The sequence below is a fragment of the Grus americana genome, chromosome 2 (assembly GCF_028858705.1).
Source record: "Grus americana isolate bGruAme1 chromosome 2, bGruAme1.mat, whole genome shotgun sequence".
NCBI lineage: Eukaryota > Metazoa > Chordata > Aves > Gruiformes > Gruidae > Grus > Grus americana.
In genome coordinates this window covers 123,027,018-123,043,742 of record NC_072853.1, presented here as the reverse complement: position 1 = coordinate 123,043,742, position 16,725 = coordinate 123,027,018, and the positions used below count along the sequence as shown (strand labels likewise).

The 16,725-nt window shown below is 42.1% G+C and overlaps 2 protein-coding genes and 1 long non-coding RNA gene across 6 annotated transcripts in view; 1 reads left to right on the top strand and 2 right to left on the bottom strand.

Moving 5' to 3' along the window:
- Window positions 1-1,192: 1,192 nt before the first annotated feature.
- RPL14 (ribosomal protein L14) lies at window positions 1,193-4,749 on the bottom strand. Its single transcript, XM_054815051.1, has 6 exons — window positions 4,516-4,749; window positions 3,939-4,040; window positions 3,208-3,302; window positions 2,404-2,503; window positions 1,937-1,990; window positions 1,193-1,365 (listed from the first exon to the last, which is right to left on the bottom strand). Exons 1-6 carry the CDS (start codon window positions 4,747-4,749, stop codon window positions 1,216-1,218), a joined length of 735 nt encoding a protein of 244 aa, XP_054671026.1. The 3' UTR covers window positions 1,193-1,215.
- Window positions 4,750-4,833: 84 nt separating this feature from the next.
- On the top strand, window positions 4,834-14,175 carry LOC129202290 (uncharacterized). The gene is made up of 5 exons (XR_008575673.1): window positions 4,834-5,041; window positions 5,982-6,027; window positions 7,047-7,164; window positions 11,107-11,155; window positions 12,128-14,175. It is a non-coding gene; the product is annotated as an uncharacterized LOC129202290 (long non-coding RNA).
- Window positions 7,253-16,725, bottom strand: part of ENTPD3 (ectonucleoside triphosphate diphosphohydrolase 3) — a 52,640-nt gene continuing 43,167 nt past the window's right edge. For all 4 annotated transcript variants that reach the window (XM_054814777.1, XM_054814778.1, XM_054814779.1 and 1 more), the window contains 4 exons: window positions 14,985-15,257; window positions 14,777-14,887; window positions 13,033-13,170; window positions 7,253-10,018 (listed from right to left, as the gene is read on the bottom strand). In XM_054814777.1, coding sequence (XP_054670752.1) covers window positions 9,785-10,018; window positions 13,033-13,170; window positions 14,777-14,887; window positions 14,985-15,257 — 756 coding nt within the window. In that variant the 3' untranslated portion in view covers window positions 7,253-9,784. The remainder of the gene's footprint in view (window positions 10,019-13,032; window positions 13,171-14,776; window positions 14,888-14,984; window positions 15,258-16,725) is intronic.

Below are 16,725 nucleotides of genomic sequence, written 5' to 3'. Positions count from 1 at the left end.
CAATTTCTAAAAGCATATGAACAGCTCAAGACAACATTCTATAGTTTTAAGGGTTTGAGCGTGCAGATGCCCAATTCTGGCCAAAATATGCAACGCTAGCCAGGTAACTACTTAACAGCACATGCTTCTCAGTGTATTTGACAATATACATTTAGGTATATATTTGACAATATATTTAAAGGTCTTACAACCTTCATTTTTTTAAAAAATATACTCTCCCTCCTCCATTTCATATTTGAGTGTAAAACTAATTTGCTTTTCAATTACAATGGATCTCAGACTTACACAATTTCTTCATTCAATATGAAGAAAATCTATCCCCTGCCAACAAACTATACAGGAGAAAATGGGAAAAGATCGATGTTGACATTCAGAGACACATAAACATTATTTTATAGTGCAAAGGCTAAATCAAGCACTTCAGCATTTCAGAAGGATTGAATAATTTTTAGGTCATGTCCCCTTTTACTTAATGGTTTTGATTAAAAAGCAGGAATTTTATGTCAGAGTTTAAGGGACTAATTAGGCTCAGGTCTTGGCATAAACTCTCAACTTTTAACTATTCTGAAAAGCAAGCATGCTTCAACACAGGTCACCCATTTCCATCATAATACGTCACTCGTTATTGTAACAGCACTCACAGGACAACTGCAGTGTTAGACATCAAAGTATGGAAGTATTCCAGGTCACTACTTAAAGACTAGCAGAAGTTTTTTGGAAAACATGGCGTAATTTAGTGTTTGAACAGCAATTTGTCAGTCTTTCAAACCCCAACATACTTCTAACCAGAACACGTACTTTCAAGTTTATGCCCTAATCCATACAGAAAAATTAGCGTAACTGATTATTTCTCATCTTTCACACCAAAGACTGTGCAAGTAATGTTGTTCATTCCCAATCACTTCAATAGCAGACTGCTTTAAAATGTCAGGATCTGACCTACTTCAAGTAACTGGGTATGCAAATATTTCAACTGGCATCGGTTATGGAGTACTGAGCGTAGTCTGGATGGCCAAGTTCACAGAACGTGACAAAAACATGTCCCAGGACACACTAGAACCCAACATCTGGACATTAATAAATGAGACAGACAACAATTGTTGGTGAGAAGCAAAAGTGAGCTTATGATTACAATTTAAATCAGATGTTTAACCATTTGTTAATTTTAAAGAATCAGAACATGGACACAAAGTCATACATAACTAGAAATTCTTTTTATTTCTGCGCCTTCTGTGCCTTCTGCACCTTTGCTGACTTCTGTGCCTTCTCTGGCTTCTGTGCCTTCTCCGGCTTCTCTGACTTCTTGCCTTTTTTAGAAGACATCTTCTGCAGCTTCTTCATTTCGTGCTTGATGATCCTGTTTCTCTGTAAAAAAAAAAAGAAAATGTTTACTATTATTAGAATGAAAACAGCAACAGCTCAAATATTATGCTTTAATTTTAATTCTAAGCTTTCAGATTCTGCCCTTTTTGGTAATCACCCTTTGCTAACCAATTATACTTATATTATACAGTCAAAAGATTTACCATGTATTACATTTAAAATGTCGAATTCCACCTAAAACTGTTCTGATCTACCAAGTGGACAACATCATTTTGGCTGGTAACCTGGACACCCCAGTATTTCATGTGCAATGACTTTCATTATAGAATGAAATACTAACAGCAACCCATCAAGAGTATCTGATTTCATCAGCTGGTAATTCCTTCCACAGTTACAGCTTGGAGGACTGACACACAGATCACATGGGTTCAAGTTTGATCAACTACTGAAGAGAAAGTGGTGCCAAAGAAACATGAAAAATTCAAGGTATTCACATATTTCATCACTCCATGACCCAAGCCAACTATAAAAATAAGGCTACTAACATCTGTACGCGACTAAACTGAAAGCAACAAGCATTAACCCCACAAAGAAGTGACACTCAAACACTTACCATTTTCTTCGCTTTCATAACCTTGTAGCGATCAAAGTCAGTCATTTTAGCTTTCTGTTTGAAAAGAATCAGTCAATAAGCTCTGATATATACATATGCAAGTAGTAAAATTCAGTGTTTCAAAGCATTCCACAAGTAACTCTGATCATCTCTCCAAATCAGGTTTAGCTGCACATCTGAACTAGTTCACTACTTAAGGCCTTTGCTGGGAAGTGGTGGTGCAGGAAAAAAGGTGGGTATAGGAATGACTGAACAAAACCACCCTTACTGTTAAAATACAAGAAGTTGAGGCTGACAGGCAGCAACTTTTAAAAATCTATGCCTTGTCTATCTTGGATATTAGCCTACAATTGAAAAAACATAGATTTTAGAATAGAAAATAGAAATAAAAAATACATTAGATTGCACTTAATTTTAATAAGCAGAAGCTGTCCAACACTTATTACTCCTCCAGTGAAAAACTGTACCTTTTCTCGAGCTTCAATCTTCTTCGCCCATCTTGTCGCTGCCCATTTTGCATTTATATTTTCCTTCTCCCAGGCAAGTCGCACACACTTCTGACGAGCACTGCATTAGAATAGTCACATATTCAGTCTTCATAAAACAAGGTTTTCTCTGACGCTTGGCCCATCAAAGTTCATACAAGGGAAGATCATCCTCCTACATTACTTGAGACGCTTACTTTAAGTCAATGCCACATACATCTCTCTGACCTAATTAACATTTTGTTGTGTAAATGCTTTGCTAAGACTGAACAGATGAGCGACTCACGCACTATTCCTAGTACTGCTTCAGAGTCAGAAAGGTAGCAAATTTTGTTTCTAAATTACAGAAACTCATATAGTAACTAAGCTAAAGAGAACAGAAAGAGTTCAGCCTCCTGCAATCCCAGTGTAATTCTGTAGGTAAGAGAACATATCTAATATCTGCAGGTGACCTAAGCAGTAGTAAAACCAAAATTGCACAGTATTTATTGCAACTGCTTCCCCCCACACCATCCACCCCACAACTATCTATCTACAAGTTGCCTAGGGCAGTGTGCTATTTCCTTTACTCCTGAACAGCTATTATCAGCCAATATTGATAATGAAAACTTAAATATATTCAATTATGCTAACACAGTCTGCCAAATTTTTACTGCACACACATGTTAGTCCATTGACTTAATGCTGTATGAACTTTCTACATTTAGCAAGCATCAGATCACATAATTCAGTCATCAAGTGACAGCACACTTTTTCACACAGGTCAAAAAAACGCCAACAACTCACCTGTGAGGGAACTTGAGAACAAAGTCAGTCAGCTGCATGCACTTGAAGGGCATAGCCTGCCTTCTGACACCACTGCAGGGGCCATCAACTAGTGCCTGAAAAAGGAAAACAAATGCGGGGGTTCTGTAGCCGTTTTCCCATCAGACTTGACTTAGACAGCAACTTCCTCGTAATGGATAAACAGTACCCTGACAACAATGGTCAAAAATTGAAATTAATGTTAGGCAGACAAAACCAGAGATTGCCAAGTCTTGCATATACAACCCAAGCTTTACAGAAAGAATTTGGAAGGCCCATCTTTGTCTTGGGGTGGGGCAAGCCACAAACTGAACTTTAAAAAAGCACACAGAACAACGATGACATAATTCACCTTTTTTCCTAGCTTTTACAGGAACATTTAGGAAAGAGTCCCCTAACCCAAATATTTGCTTTAAATATGCATTAATCCATTCCATTCATAAGTTTTAGACTCCAACTAACATCACTTGTCCACTTCTACTCCTAGGAAACACAGCAGAGAGGGGAATGTATCACTTGCCAGTGAAAAAAGCTTGCTACTGAAAGTTTCAAATAGAACAGCTGTTAAAGCCCATCTTTTTGTCAATTGCTTATTTCTTTGAAAAAATCTATTCACAGAAAATTCCCTTTAAAATCGATAGAGTCTGTCTGAAGTGTACCAGCTTCTACTAAGGCAAAAAGGAGAAAATAAACGTACAGCGCTCATAGCTTACCCTATTTTGGTCAATAACATCCACGATGGCCACCAGCTTGCCAGCATGTGGCCCGAAGGAAATGAAGGCAACTCTGCCAATCTCGACGAAGCGTTTGAACACCTGGGAGCAGTAACAATTGACAGGAGTTAGACGAGAACATACGTAAGGCCATCGCTACATTCCAGGCTCTCACAGCCTTTAAAACAGCTTCCCAAGTTTTGGAACTGCACTAAATCCCTCCGCTTGAGCAAAGGGCCCACGGTAACGCCCTCAACTGCTTTTTCCCGGCCCCGCATGGAGGCCGCGGGCAGGCGGAGAGAGAGGTGCCGGGGAGAAGCAGTGAGCCCCGCCAGCCATGAGGAACACGGCCCTGCCCGACCCCCAGCCACGCCCGCCCAACGGCCACACGCGGGGCCGGGGCCCGGTCCCAGCCCCGCACGGGTGAGGCGGTCGCGGCCTTCCCCCCGCCGCCCGGCTCCCCACCGCCGCCCGGCCAGGCGCAGGAAGGCACAGGCGGGACGGCACAGGCAGGGAGGCAGGACGCGGGGAGACCGCCGGGGCGCCATGCCGCGGAGCCGCCGGCCGCCGCACGTACCATGATGGCCGCCCGCGAGCAGAAAGGGAGGGGAGGCCCCGGCGGCGGCCGGAAACCGCCTCTCACCAGCGACTGCGCATGGGCGGAGGCGGGGCCCCCGCTTGCCGCCTGGCGGAGTGCGCGTGCGCAAGGAGCCTTCCCCGTGCGGCGGCGACTCGGGACCGGCAGGGCGTCAGTACGCACGCGCACGAAGGGAAAGGCGTGGAGGAGGCTGGCGTGCTTCTCTATGCGCATGCGTATTGGGCATGGGGAGCGCGGCCCGGCCGCAGGCACGTGTGGTCGCCGCTGTGCGCATGCGTAGTGCCGAGTGTGCGTGGTGGCTGAGGGGGCGCAGCGGACAGCCGGTGCCGCTCTCTCGAAATCAGCGAGCTGCGGTTCCTCCCGAGTTCGGGGGGGTAAGGACAGCCTCGGTGCTCCGACCCGGCGGCTGGGCTGGGTCGCAGCGCCCGTGAGAGAGTGGCCCGGTGGCAGAAGAACACCGGAGAGGGCAGAAATGGAGAGGCCGTGTCTGTGCTGGGCAGAGCTGGTGAGCTGCTTGTGTCCGACCTCAGGAGAAAGTTGGCTGAGCACAGCCGACGTGCTCGGACACAATTTGTTAAAACTACCCTTCTCTTCGAAAAGCAGAACGTTTTAATGAGGGGATGAGTAAAAAATACCCCAAGGCCACGTATGGGTTTTGTGTCACAGCACGGAGCTGGCCCCTGGTTTGAAAGAGCAGCTTGGCAATAGGCAAGGCAGCGCTCCAGGCGCAAGAGAACAAACGCAAAATAGGTGTGGGAAGGAGAGAGCAGCACACGTTCAGAACAAACTTTAGATATCTAGAGGGTAAAACCAGCAGCATAATTTTGCGTAGTAGGTGATGCCACCTGATGGTGAAAAGTTGGTTTAAAAGCAAAAAGGAACATGTAGTTGACCGCACAGCTGTACGGAAGGGCAGAAGTCAGGCGTCGGGCCTGTGCTGTGAAAGGCATCGCTCCCTCCCGCCTGTGGCGGAAAGCATTGCACTGTCATCACGGTATGCAGCACGCTGCCAGAAGAACGTGTTCGTTCTGTTCCTGGACCGTGTTACCTCCGAGCTCCAGAAACAAGTGCAGGGCTGCGCTCATTGTACTGCTCCGTGACTTGGCGCGTGAATGACGTTTCCTAGAGACCAAAGACGCAGCACATACAGGATGAAACATCCCAATTTAGCTGTCCAAAGCATAGTGTTTGTTGTTTGTACAGTTTTGCTTTTGTAATAAAGGAGAGGAAGTAAAAAATGCACTTGAGCAATTTTAAAGGATGTATATATATTTATTCAAGTGCGCAGGGAATGGATCATTAAAATGTTAATGAGCACTTAACTCCATCAGGTATTTTTGAAAGTCCCATGCAGAATACCATTACAGCAACATTATTTTACTGTGCTTTACATTAGTAATATATTAATACATGTATTAAACCAGTTATTTTTAAACATGTTCTAGGTCAAGGCAGTAGAAGATGATGGCTTTTGGATTCTTCCATTTTGCAGTGAGTTGGAAAACCAGTATTTTTCATTGCCTTCAGTTGATCTGCTATTACTCTGCAGTACTACTTACGAGGAAGGAAGAGAGGTTACCTAAAATCTTGGTCTTTTTAAGGACCTTTGCATGTTTTATGGCAGAGATGCTCAAATGACACTTGTGACTGCATTGATGACTCACTGAGTATGTGAGGGCTGCGTCTGTTCTACATAACTATAACTTGCATGCATTTCTGCATCTGTTAAGATAATAAATGACTGGAAGAGGCACCACCAAACTTAGGCTGTGCCTTAACATCGAACACTGAAAACAATTCAGGACTTAAAGCTTAAAAGCATTTCCTCCCATGAATACACTTTTAAAAACACAGACTAGGCCTGCACAAATGTTGCCAGGCAAGTAACTAGATACTGCCTTCTTTTTACTACACAGAAAAACTCATAAATTAAGTATAGGTGAGCACTTTTTGTGATACGCAGTCTTCATTGCCATCCATGTGACCATACATTGTTCCTGAAATAGTAATTGAATTTAAAAATTGACCAAAAACTCCCCAAATTGGGCTATGATTATCATACTGAATGCTGAGTTACACCACGCAGTACAAGTTACTGCTTTCTTCTGCCAAGTTGGAGTATTTTTTTATGAAAAGTTTGTCACTTTTTCCCCCCTTCAGAAACATCCACATGCATTTAATTTCTCATCTTTCTTCTGGTGGATTAATTTCGTGCTGCTTCTCCATAGATGAGGTTTTTGTCATATTACATAATACTTTCTGGTAACAGGGAATTGCTGCTTCTCTTTGGCATGTAGCCTTTCAGATTGACATTATGGCAATGAACCTGAAGTAAGCCCTAAAAAGCATCAGTGTCCCTGCCTGAAATGCTAACAACGTTTAAGAGTAGAAATTGTCTATACATGTCTCTGTGTGTTGTGTATATACACACACACGTATGTATATATATGTACTAAAAAAAAAAAAATCAGAAGAATGGCTTGGTTTTAACCACCATGGTTTCCTTGCAGAGAATATGGATTCTGGAGATAACGAGCACTGTGCACTCCAGAACCTTGCAGGATCAGTTTCACAGCGTGCAAATTTCCATCCCCTAGAAAAGCATTTCAGAGATTTCCTATCCCTCTGGTAAGAACTTGTCTACCAGGATGAAAATACTGGTATTGGGGGGGAAAAAAAAAAACCACAATAAAAAATAAAAAGTACTCTTGGCTTAGCTTTTCACAACTTAATTTTATTAATCTTCATAAGCAGGCAGTAAAGAGTATAAAAAAAGATAAATAACCTCAGTTTGTAGAGATTTCCAAATGCTGTTCACTTCACTGGCTCTCCCAGAGATCCATTCAGTTCTAGATGACAGGACAATGTTACACCCGTTCATCTGGTTACAACTCAGACTTGGGGGAGGGTTTAGCTACGGTTACTGAAACAATCACCATCCCCACTGCCTCACCTCCCCTCCAGAAGCAACCACTGTGGCCAAGGGTAGCCGCGCTGGCTGCCTGTCCAAGCCACGAGGTTTTTTTACTGTGACACTGAACCGCAGCCATGGTGCTGGCCTGGAAGAAGCTGTAAGCGATGGTGGTGCGGCTGCCTGGCTGGAAGTTCAATAGTTTCAGCTTTCCCAGCTGAAACTGCCAGGAGACACAGGACTGAGCAGGTGGATCTCCTGGTGATACAGGAGGGAGATTATATACATACGGAGAAGAGGGAACTACTGAAAAAGCAAAACAGAAGGTGATTCATGGAGGGAAGGCATCTTTGATCAGATACTGGCTCTATCCAAGTATATCTGAAAGTTCGAGCAATTTTGGAACAAATTTACTTGTTCTTTAGCTGCCAACTCTAAGACGACTGACTTCCAAGCGTGTTCCATTTGTGCAAAACCACATGCCTGAATGGCTCTGCCATTCGCAAACAACACAAAGCAAAGGTTTTGTAGGGCAAGAAAATATCCCAGAATGTAATTTTCAGCAGCAGAAATTTGGCAGCTGAAGAAAACATTTTAATGCTGTCAGCTGCCTGGTCTTACCCTTAGCTGTGGTTCCAGATAAATCACACAAAATAGGGCTTTTATCTCATGCCAACCTCTGTAATGTCCACACATTCTAAAGTAAATTTTATGTTTTATCAGATGTAAGTTGGGTGCCACAGAGCACTTCATCATCTTGTAATACCTTCTGCATTATTTTAAGTACTCTAGTAAGACTGACAGGACATAGTATACCAACAGAGAAAGGACAAGGCCCTCACTGTTGATCCTCTAGAAAAATCACTAACTTTTCTTTTTTCTATTTAAAAAGATATTTAGTTCCTTTCAAATCATCTATCAGCCCGTGAAAAACAAAAGAAAACAAAACCCCAATCCCACAACCTGAAAGTAAGAAGGTGATATAGAAACAAGAGACAGAAATTGAAAATACTATTCATGGATAAAGATACTGGCCACTGTTCTCCTATCTCACAAGCTAGTCAATACGGGGAATAGATGAAGTTGGGATAGAAAACATGTTACGTGCCATTGGAATTCATAACCCCATGTTAACTTGTCTTTTGAGTGTATGCATTAACAAGGAGGTCTCCTACATGCAACACACCTGTGTGGAAACCACTACTCACGTGGCCTCACAGGCTTTAGCTTGTTAGCAATAGATGCTGAATATGGTAATCTCCCTTGTTTTTACTTTCTACTACAGCTGCACATGACTGCAGCTCCAGCAATGTGTCCCCGAACCCACTACAGACAGGGTGTTTGGCTGGCCTGCAGACTGGCTCCTATACCTCTTGGTCTTGAATGAAGGGCTTAACATCTTAATGCTTCAGAAGATCCCAGCCCTGAGACTCTATCCAGACAGTTGAAATAATATGTACATGACAAGCCAGTACTGACTGCAACTGTGAGATCAACAAAATGTAGGGAATACAAGTCAGTGTTTCAGTATGAGAACCTACAAAAAGTATTTCTGTGAAAGTTAGAGAAAAGGACACTGAAAACTCTAGTGGCTTCTGGAGGTAACTATGAGACATTTAAATTTAGGTCAAATTTAGTTACTAAAGCATGAAAGCATTTTGATCCACCTTCAAAGCAAATCTTTGAGATCTCCATGGTACCGAAAGATATAGCTCAGTTTTAAGACAGGCTTGAAAGTCCTGAGAGGTGTTGGCAGTTTATTACACCTTTATGTGGTGGGGATCAACCAGTTTGGAACAGCAATAAAGACAATTCTATCCCAGCTGCTCCTTTCAGTTCCTGTCATTACCCAGTGCTTGTTCCAGTTTCAGAAATTAGATTATTTGAGGGCTTTTAGTGTCAGCACTGCACACAAGAACAGCTACCATGTTACCGCCTCCCATGATTCCTGCTGACTTGTTTAATTTTATCTTAAACAACCGCTGCCATGATCAAATCCATCACCACTTGAGTTTACCAGTTAGCGCAGAGTTAGTGAACAAAAAAATAATACATACCTGTCAGGAAAAGGCTATTAATCCCTTATCAAGCAAAGTGACACAGGTTCCCTGCTGCACACTGGACAAACAAACTAGATATACAGAAACAATTGCCAAAATATTTCAAAAGCACTCCAATTCGCCGCATCACAGATTCTTTTGTGTCTCTTCTCTATTTGTGCTTCTGGTCCTGAAGTCTTTTTGCCTGTCTTTATTTCACTCTCCATTTTTCAAAAATAAAGTCCCACTTAAGTTAATAGCACTATAAAATTTTTGGTTTGTTTTCAATAAAGTTAATTCATTCTGGAATAAATACATGTTCAACGCAGCTGATGTTCTTTCGATTACGTGATACAATACTCAAATAAACAAGGAAAAGAAAACACAACAATGCCATAGCTGTGAGGAAGACGAGGAGCCCAGCAAACAAAGGAGGTTTCAGAGGTAATTGGATCAGCTTGCCTTCTGCTGGAATCATGGTCGTGAGGCTTAACATGTAACCGAGTGACCATGCTATACTGCTGTTACCAACCTGAAATAAAGACAGAAGAGTCCTATTCCCATGGACTTTTCAGGCAAAGAAAAGAGGTTCGAAAACCTCAATTGCTGATGCTGGCAACTGCCCTTTAAGTTAGCAAGGAGAAAACTTTAGTGTAGTATACAAAGAAGATACAGAACCGTTTTAAATTACCCTTTTTTTTTTTTTTCTGTCGTTCCAGAGGATAAAAATGGTCACTGGCCTACAGAAGTGAGACAAAGGTATTAGACGGATGGGTACAAGGACGTGTGGTATATATGCAGACAGCCAGTTATTGGATTTTTCTGTGCAAGAAACACACTTTAAAAAAAAAAAATCTGTGCTAATTCCTAGGATGTTATTTAGTTCAAGCAAACAAAAAACCCAGAGTCCCACCGACATGGACAAAGAGGCCAGAGTAAAGTCCCCAAAGCAGCAACTCTATCATCTTTTGTTCCATGGTTGGTTTTGTGCCTGCAAATGAACCAGCAGTAGGCTTTTCCATTTAAAAAAAACCCAACCAAACCATAAGTGGAAATCTACAGGTGAAACAAAAGCAAAGGGGGTACATTTCTATTTGCTCCACAGTCCTCCTGCTTTGCTGTATTTCCCAACTTCTAATTTGAGCAGAGTTTATCCATTTTCCACTGCCTTTTTCATTAAATCATCATCCTGCCACTTGGTAAGCACAGGATCAAAAGGAGAAGATACAGTGTCCCATGTCCTCCTCTCACATTCCCAGGCTCCAATAGTGGTTTGCCTATTTTATATAAAACATATAAATACACATCACTGCCTCCTATAAATCAAACTTTAAAAAACCCCCACTATGTTAAACAGAGTGAAAAAATAAGGAGGGGAGCATATCAAGAGAAATCAAGAGGTACTCATTAAACAAGGGCTAGCCTAGAGGGTCAGCTACAAGATATGTATTTGGTGTACAGTCTAGTACAGGTAGCTTGGTTTTTCAAAGGGCCTGCACCACTTTCAGATCACTCCAGGCAGTTCTAGGGTATACTATAAGACAGACAAAGCTGAAGTTGCATTCTTCTGCAACCAGCCAGGCTCTCCCAAACTCATTTGGCTTTCCATCTTCATTACAGGTCATCCCACTTTGCAACTGCAGAGATGAGTTTGCCTGAATGGCTGCATGTAAGTAGTTTGCTTAAGTTTGGGAAACCAAACCTCTTTGGTTATTCTTGTATAAAAAACATCATGATGAAGTAGAGGGATGAACTTTAATAAATTATTTAATGTCTTTAATGAACAGTTTTAAGCAGTCAGCTGCTGGTTGTAGGAGACCATAAGGGCCTATAATATTTGGTCCTTTTTGTAGTTGCGTATATCCTAATACCAATACCTTTTGTTTAACTGATAAAAAGAAAGCTACAGCAACAGGAACTGGAATATAACAGGTGAGTAAAGAGGTAAGACGGATCAAGGTGGTTTTTCATTGCTGAGAGAGGGGGAAAAGTTCTCATTATGAGGTTTAGAACTTTCAAGCTCCAGATATTGCCCGGATCTTAGCATTGGGTTAAGGTTTTTTCATTGGTTGTGTTCACTAATTAAAAGGAAATATACTCCCAGCATAGGCAAAAAACCCCACCCTCCACTCTTGGAGAAACTGTGCTGTTATCTCTGGGGTAGCTTAGCTGATCAGTTAACATTAGATCTTCTTATTTTAATAGGGGCAGATCTAATTAAGAGCATGTTATTTTTCCTTTTGGAGTTTCATGATTACCCTAATGCAAAATCTAGGTAACAAAGGTATTAATTTCAAATAAGCCTTCTGGGTTTTTATTTTGCTCAGTACGTTTATAATCTTGGCAAAATACAGAAAAATTTTGCTGTTTGGCTGCTCCTATCCACTGGGGACAAGACAAGATATATTTAAAGATAGAGACAAATCCACCCCCCACCAGGTCCAGATTAAGATCCCAGAGTAAGCTCTATGCTGATTTCCTGGTAGAATGGCTAAACTCTGGATAGTCCTCCAGAGCTGCTAATGGTTGCCCACCAGAGGACAAAATAAGGCAAGAAAATCCTACTTGATTCCTTAGTGCACCAGTAATAGATATGACTGTTCAGAAAACATGGCTTACAGAAAACATTTCTCATTCGCAGCTTGCCAGCATAGCCTGCATTTAAGAATACTCCATGAAGATCTACAACCTATTCTTTTATTGGTTTTGCATGCAAGTGCTTAAGAATTTCCAAACCGTACAGAGATTAAGAGACAGCCTCGGACAAGGTTTTAAAATAAGGCTCTGTACAGTCGCAGAGAGGAAAGCATGGAGTCACAGAGCACTGTGGGGACCACACTTCTTGATGTAACAGCCAAGCTTAGATGGTGGACATGCCTTCTGATTTGGAAGCAAAGATTTCTTAGCAGTAGCTTTAGAATGGATATATACAAGCTCGTTCCAAATACTCTTTTTTTTAGGAGAAAAATTCTGGTCAAGGAAGAGAGAAATGCAGCTATTAACAGAAATGTTGTAAGCTTTCTCTCTCTGCCAACTGAAAGCCAATACCCCATCAATACACATTCTTATTCCAGAGAACCAGATTATGGCACAGATGGATGTGCCAGCTGAGGATAAAAACTGCCCTAGTTGCTTCATCACCACTCACTGACTACAGACCAGCTCTGCCAGCAGATAGAAAAGCGGGAGTTCTCCTGTCCAGCTCAGCAGGGTTAGCTCAAACTGATCCTGACCGGCAAGGCTTCAGGCAGATCACTGCCTCGAGCAAGCCACTACTTCAACAAACTGAGGCAAGGTTTAAAACACAATTATTTGATCCTTTCTTAAAGCTCTTTGAAAGAATCTAGGCAACATCTCCAAGTAATGCTGCAACCCCTGGAACCAGGCTGAAATCACTACTGAGGCTTGAAAGTGGCTTTGTCTTATGCCAAACATTTGACAATCATTTACAAAGGCTGTTTACAACCATTATATTTTTGCATCTTCTGTCTCCTTTTGAACTTCTTTGGATTAAAATAATAGTAAGAGGAAATTATTATTACTCACCTCCTTTTGAAAATGTATCTGTGGCCAAGTTTCTGCATCGAAGTTGTAACCGTGTACAAGCAAGTAATAAATGAAATTGGCTGAAAAACAGTAGGATCTAGCATATATTTCTTCAAATTTAGGCAGCATAAAGTGGAGCTGAAAGCAAAAGGTTTTTTAAAAACACATAAATTATGAAAATGCTTTTGGTTTTTATAACTAGAGAATTATTTGGATTCCAATTAGAATTTATTAACATTTTTCAGAAACATCAAGTAAAATTGTGGACAAATAGACATGGAGATTTAGAAAAAGAAAGACCCTGACAGTGATATAGCTTATGTGGTTAAAAATGAAAATAAACATAAAACTGCACATAAAAGATTGAGGATGTTACAGTTCCTAAATTTTCCACATCATCTTTACAGCATGGTTAAAACTGTGGTAGTAAACCATGGCCACAAATCTCTTTTAAGAGCATCACAGACAGAGTCAGCCTTGCACGTGACAGTCAGCTATTAAGTGATGATGGTAAGTTCCAATAGGAAATGCTAGCAACAAAATGAATGCAGACAGGGAGCCAGTTCGGTGATGTGAGGTACTTTCCTGCAAGTTTATAATAGGTCTGTCAATTTACTCTAGCTTCACGCTATCAGAGCTGAGATCAGAACAGGGCATAAGGAATATTGCAGGATTAGAAAAATACAGTTAAACCTCCATTAAATAAAGATGCCTGCAAGTTACATAGAACATGTTATATCACAAGACTGCTCTTTGGATGTCAATTATGACCTGGGGTGCTCGTTTAGATCATGAATATCAGCTGGAATTCACAGACCCAAGCAAAGTGCTTTTGATCTTCCAGTCTGATCTGAAAGTGCTGTTACGAGTCCCAGTGGTTACAAGATCAGGACCTGAATATCACAGCATACAAATACAGACAGATCAAGCAAGCTGTAAATTAAGAACTGCTGGGTGAAAGCTGTACAGAAAAGGTCATGGATTGCCAGTTGGGGACAATTTGCTTTACTTGCTTTTCTTAGCACAAGTAATAGCAAAAAAATATGAGACTATACCCATCCCTCAGATGAACTCTGAAGACAATAATGGGGAAAAAAAATAAATCAATTTGCCTTCCACCAGTACAAATTCTTCAGGCAGCAGTGCTAATTCCACCTCTTCAGCTCCAACTACACTGCGTCTGCTCTGTGCTACTGTGCACTCACAGGTAATGTAGGATACAACTGATAAGCACCAACTGCTTTGAATATATAGTGATAATATTGATAGTATGTGTGATTGAAGGGTGGTGTTAATGAATGTCAGTCTAGCAGAGTTTTGTTTTAAAATTTAAACTGACCTGTTCTATCAGCCTTCTAAAAACTTCCATAAGGGCAACCTCTAATCCCCTGAAATGCATAAATTTACACCCAAATATATTCAGTTACAACAGCCCTTACTATCTTTGTGACATCTCAGCTGTACAAAGCTCAAAGATAAAAAGAAGAAAACGCATGCACTGCTTTGCCACGTATCAATATAGGCCAGAAACTCAGCTTAGAATCATGGGGAATGAAATTTCCAAACCTATTCCAAGTTTTAAGCATGCTAGAAATACTACGTGGTTTGAAGCACAGGGGGAAAACAGATGTTGAGGTTGATACAGACCTTCTGAAAAGTTCTGAATACTTGTCCAGTCCTATTCTTTTTACATCTTTTACAGATAAAAAAGAAAAAAAAGAAAAAAAACAAACAACCCACTTACCTGTGCCCAGCTCTGTGAACAGAAAAACCACATACTTGAATTGAAGTCAGCTAGGGAGAAGTGCCCAGATAAATTCAAAGCATTAATTGTATAGTAGAATCCCGAGAAAGCCTATAGAAAAGGAGTAGATGACAGGTCTGTTACTTGCAGAACTACAGAAATCAAAAGCAAGCAAGCTCAAAAAGAAATGCTGTGTTTGCAAACCTACCACAAAATTCCCTTTAACTGTTGGCTGATGGATTCCATTAAATGAACAGTCTTCTCTGTCTCTGCAAGCAGTGAAGTTAAACAATAAAGAAACCATCTCCTGGCACAGACCTGGGTCTCCTGTTCCATGGAAGTTCACAAGCTGGTTTGGGTAGTAATTTGCTGGTCTCAGAGACTGTGTACAAAGGCTGCCAGAGAAGTACTTCATCGTTAATGAAGTGTTATAATTCTGAGGGTAACATGGATTATCCACATTGGAACTGGTGTTTGATTTCTGGGGAAAAAAAAACAAAAACAAACAAACCCAATAAAGGTAACTCAAAAGCAAGAAAGACCTAATTTGACATTAACTACAGGAATCTTTAAACCACATATGCATGTATGTTTGTTCTCTTCTCTGTCATGGCTGATCAGTACCACATTGCTGATCATTACCAAAAATTCATTGTGGTGGGTTGACCCTGGCTGGAGGCCAGGTGCCCACCAGAGCCATTCTATCAGTCCCCCTCCTTCACTAGACAGGGGAGAAAAGGTATAACGAAAGGCTTGTGGGTTGAGGTAAGGACAGGGAGAGATCACTCACCAATTACCGTCACGGGCAAAACAGACTGAACTTAGAGAAAAAAAAATTCATCTAATTTATTACCAAGCAAAACAGCAGAGCAATGAGAAATAAAACCAAATTTTAAAACACTTCCCCCCACCCCCTTCCTTCTTCCCAGGCTTAACTTCACTCCTGGTTTCTACCTACTCCCCCACCAGTGGCGCAGGGGGACAGGGAATGGGGGTTGTGGTCAGTTCTTCACACGTCTCTGCTGCTCCTTCCTCCTCAGGGGGAGGACTCCTCACACTCTTCCCCTGCTCCACTGTGGGGTCTCTCTCACAGGAGACAGTCCTCCACCAACTTCTCCAATGTGAGTCCTTCCCACGGGCTGCAGTTCTTCACAAACTGCTCCAGCGTGGGTCTCTCCCACGGGGTCACAAGTCCTGCCAGCAAACCTGCTCCGGCGTGGGCTTCTCTCTCCACGGGGCCACAGGTCCTGCCAGGAGCCTGCTCCAGCATGGGCTTCCCACAGGGTCACAGCCTCCTTCAGGTGTTTCCACCTGCTGTGGTGTGGGATCCTCCACGGGCTGCACATGGATATCTGCTCCCCATCATCCTTCCTCCATGGGCTGCAGGGGAACAGCCTGCCTCACCATGGTCTTCACCATGGGCTGCAGGGGATTCTCTGCTCTGGCACCTGGAGCACCTCGTGCCCCTCCTTCTTCACTGACCTTGGTGTCTGCAAAGTTTCTCACATCTTTTCACTCCTCCCTCTGGTTGCAAAAGCTGCCAGTAGGTTTTTTTTTTTCCTTCTTAAATATGTTATCCCAGAGGCACTACCACCATCGCTGATGGGCTCAGCCTTGGCCAGTGGCAGGTCTGTCTTAGAGCCAGCTGGCACTGGCTCTATCAGACACAGGGGAAGCTTCTAGCAGCTTCTTGCAGAAGCCACCCCTGTAGCTCCCCCACTACCAAAACCTTGCCACACAAACCCACAACAATAATTTATAAGGTCAGCAAAACACTTACAGGTCTGGTTGGGCCTTTTTGTCAAGCAGTACAAAACTTTCACCAATTTTTACCAAATATGAAGACCTTTGTATGAAACCTAAGTGCGTTGGTCCACAACTAAGCACAACAGAGCTCTTATTGGGGTCTCCAAACTCCATCAAAGGGAAGCTAACACAAGCCTAAGAAC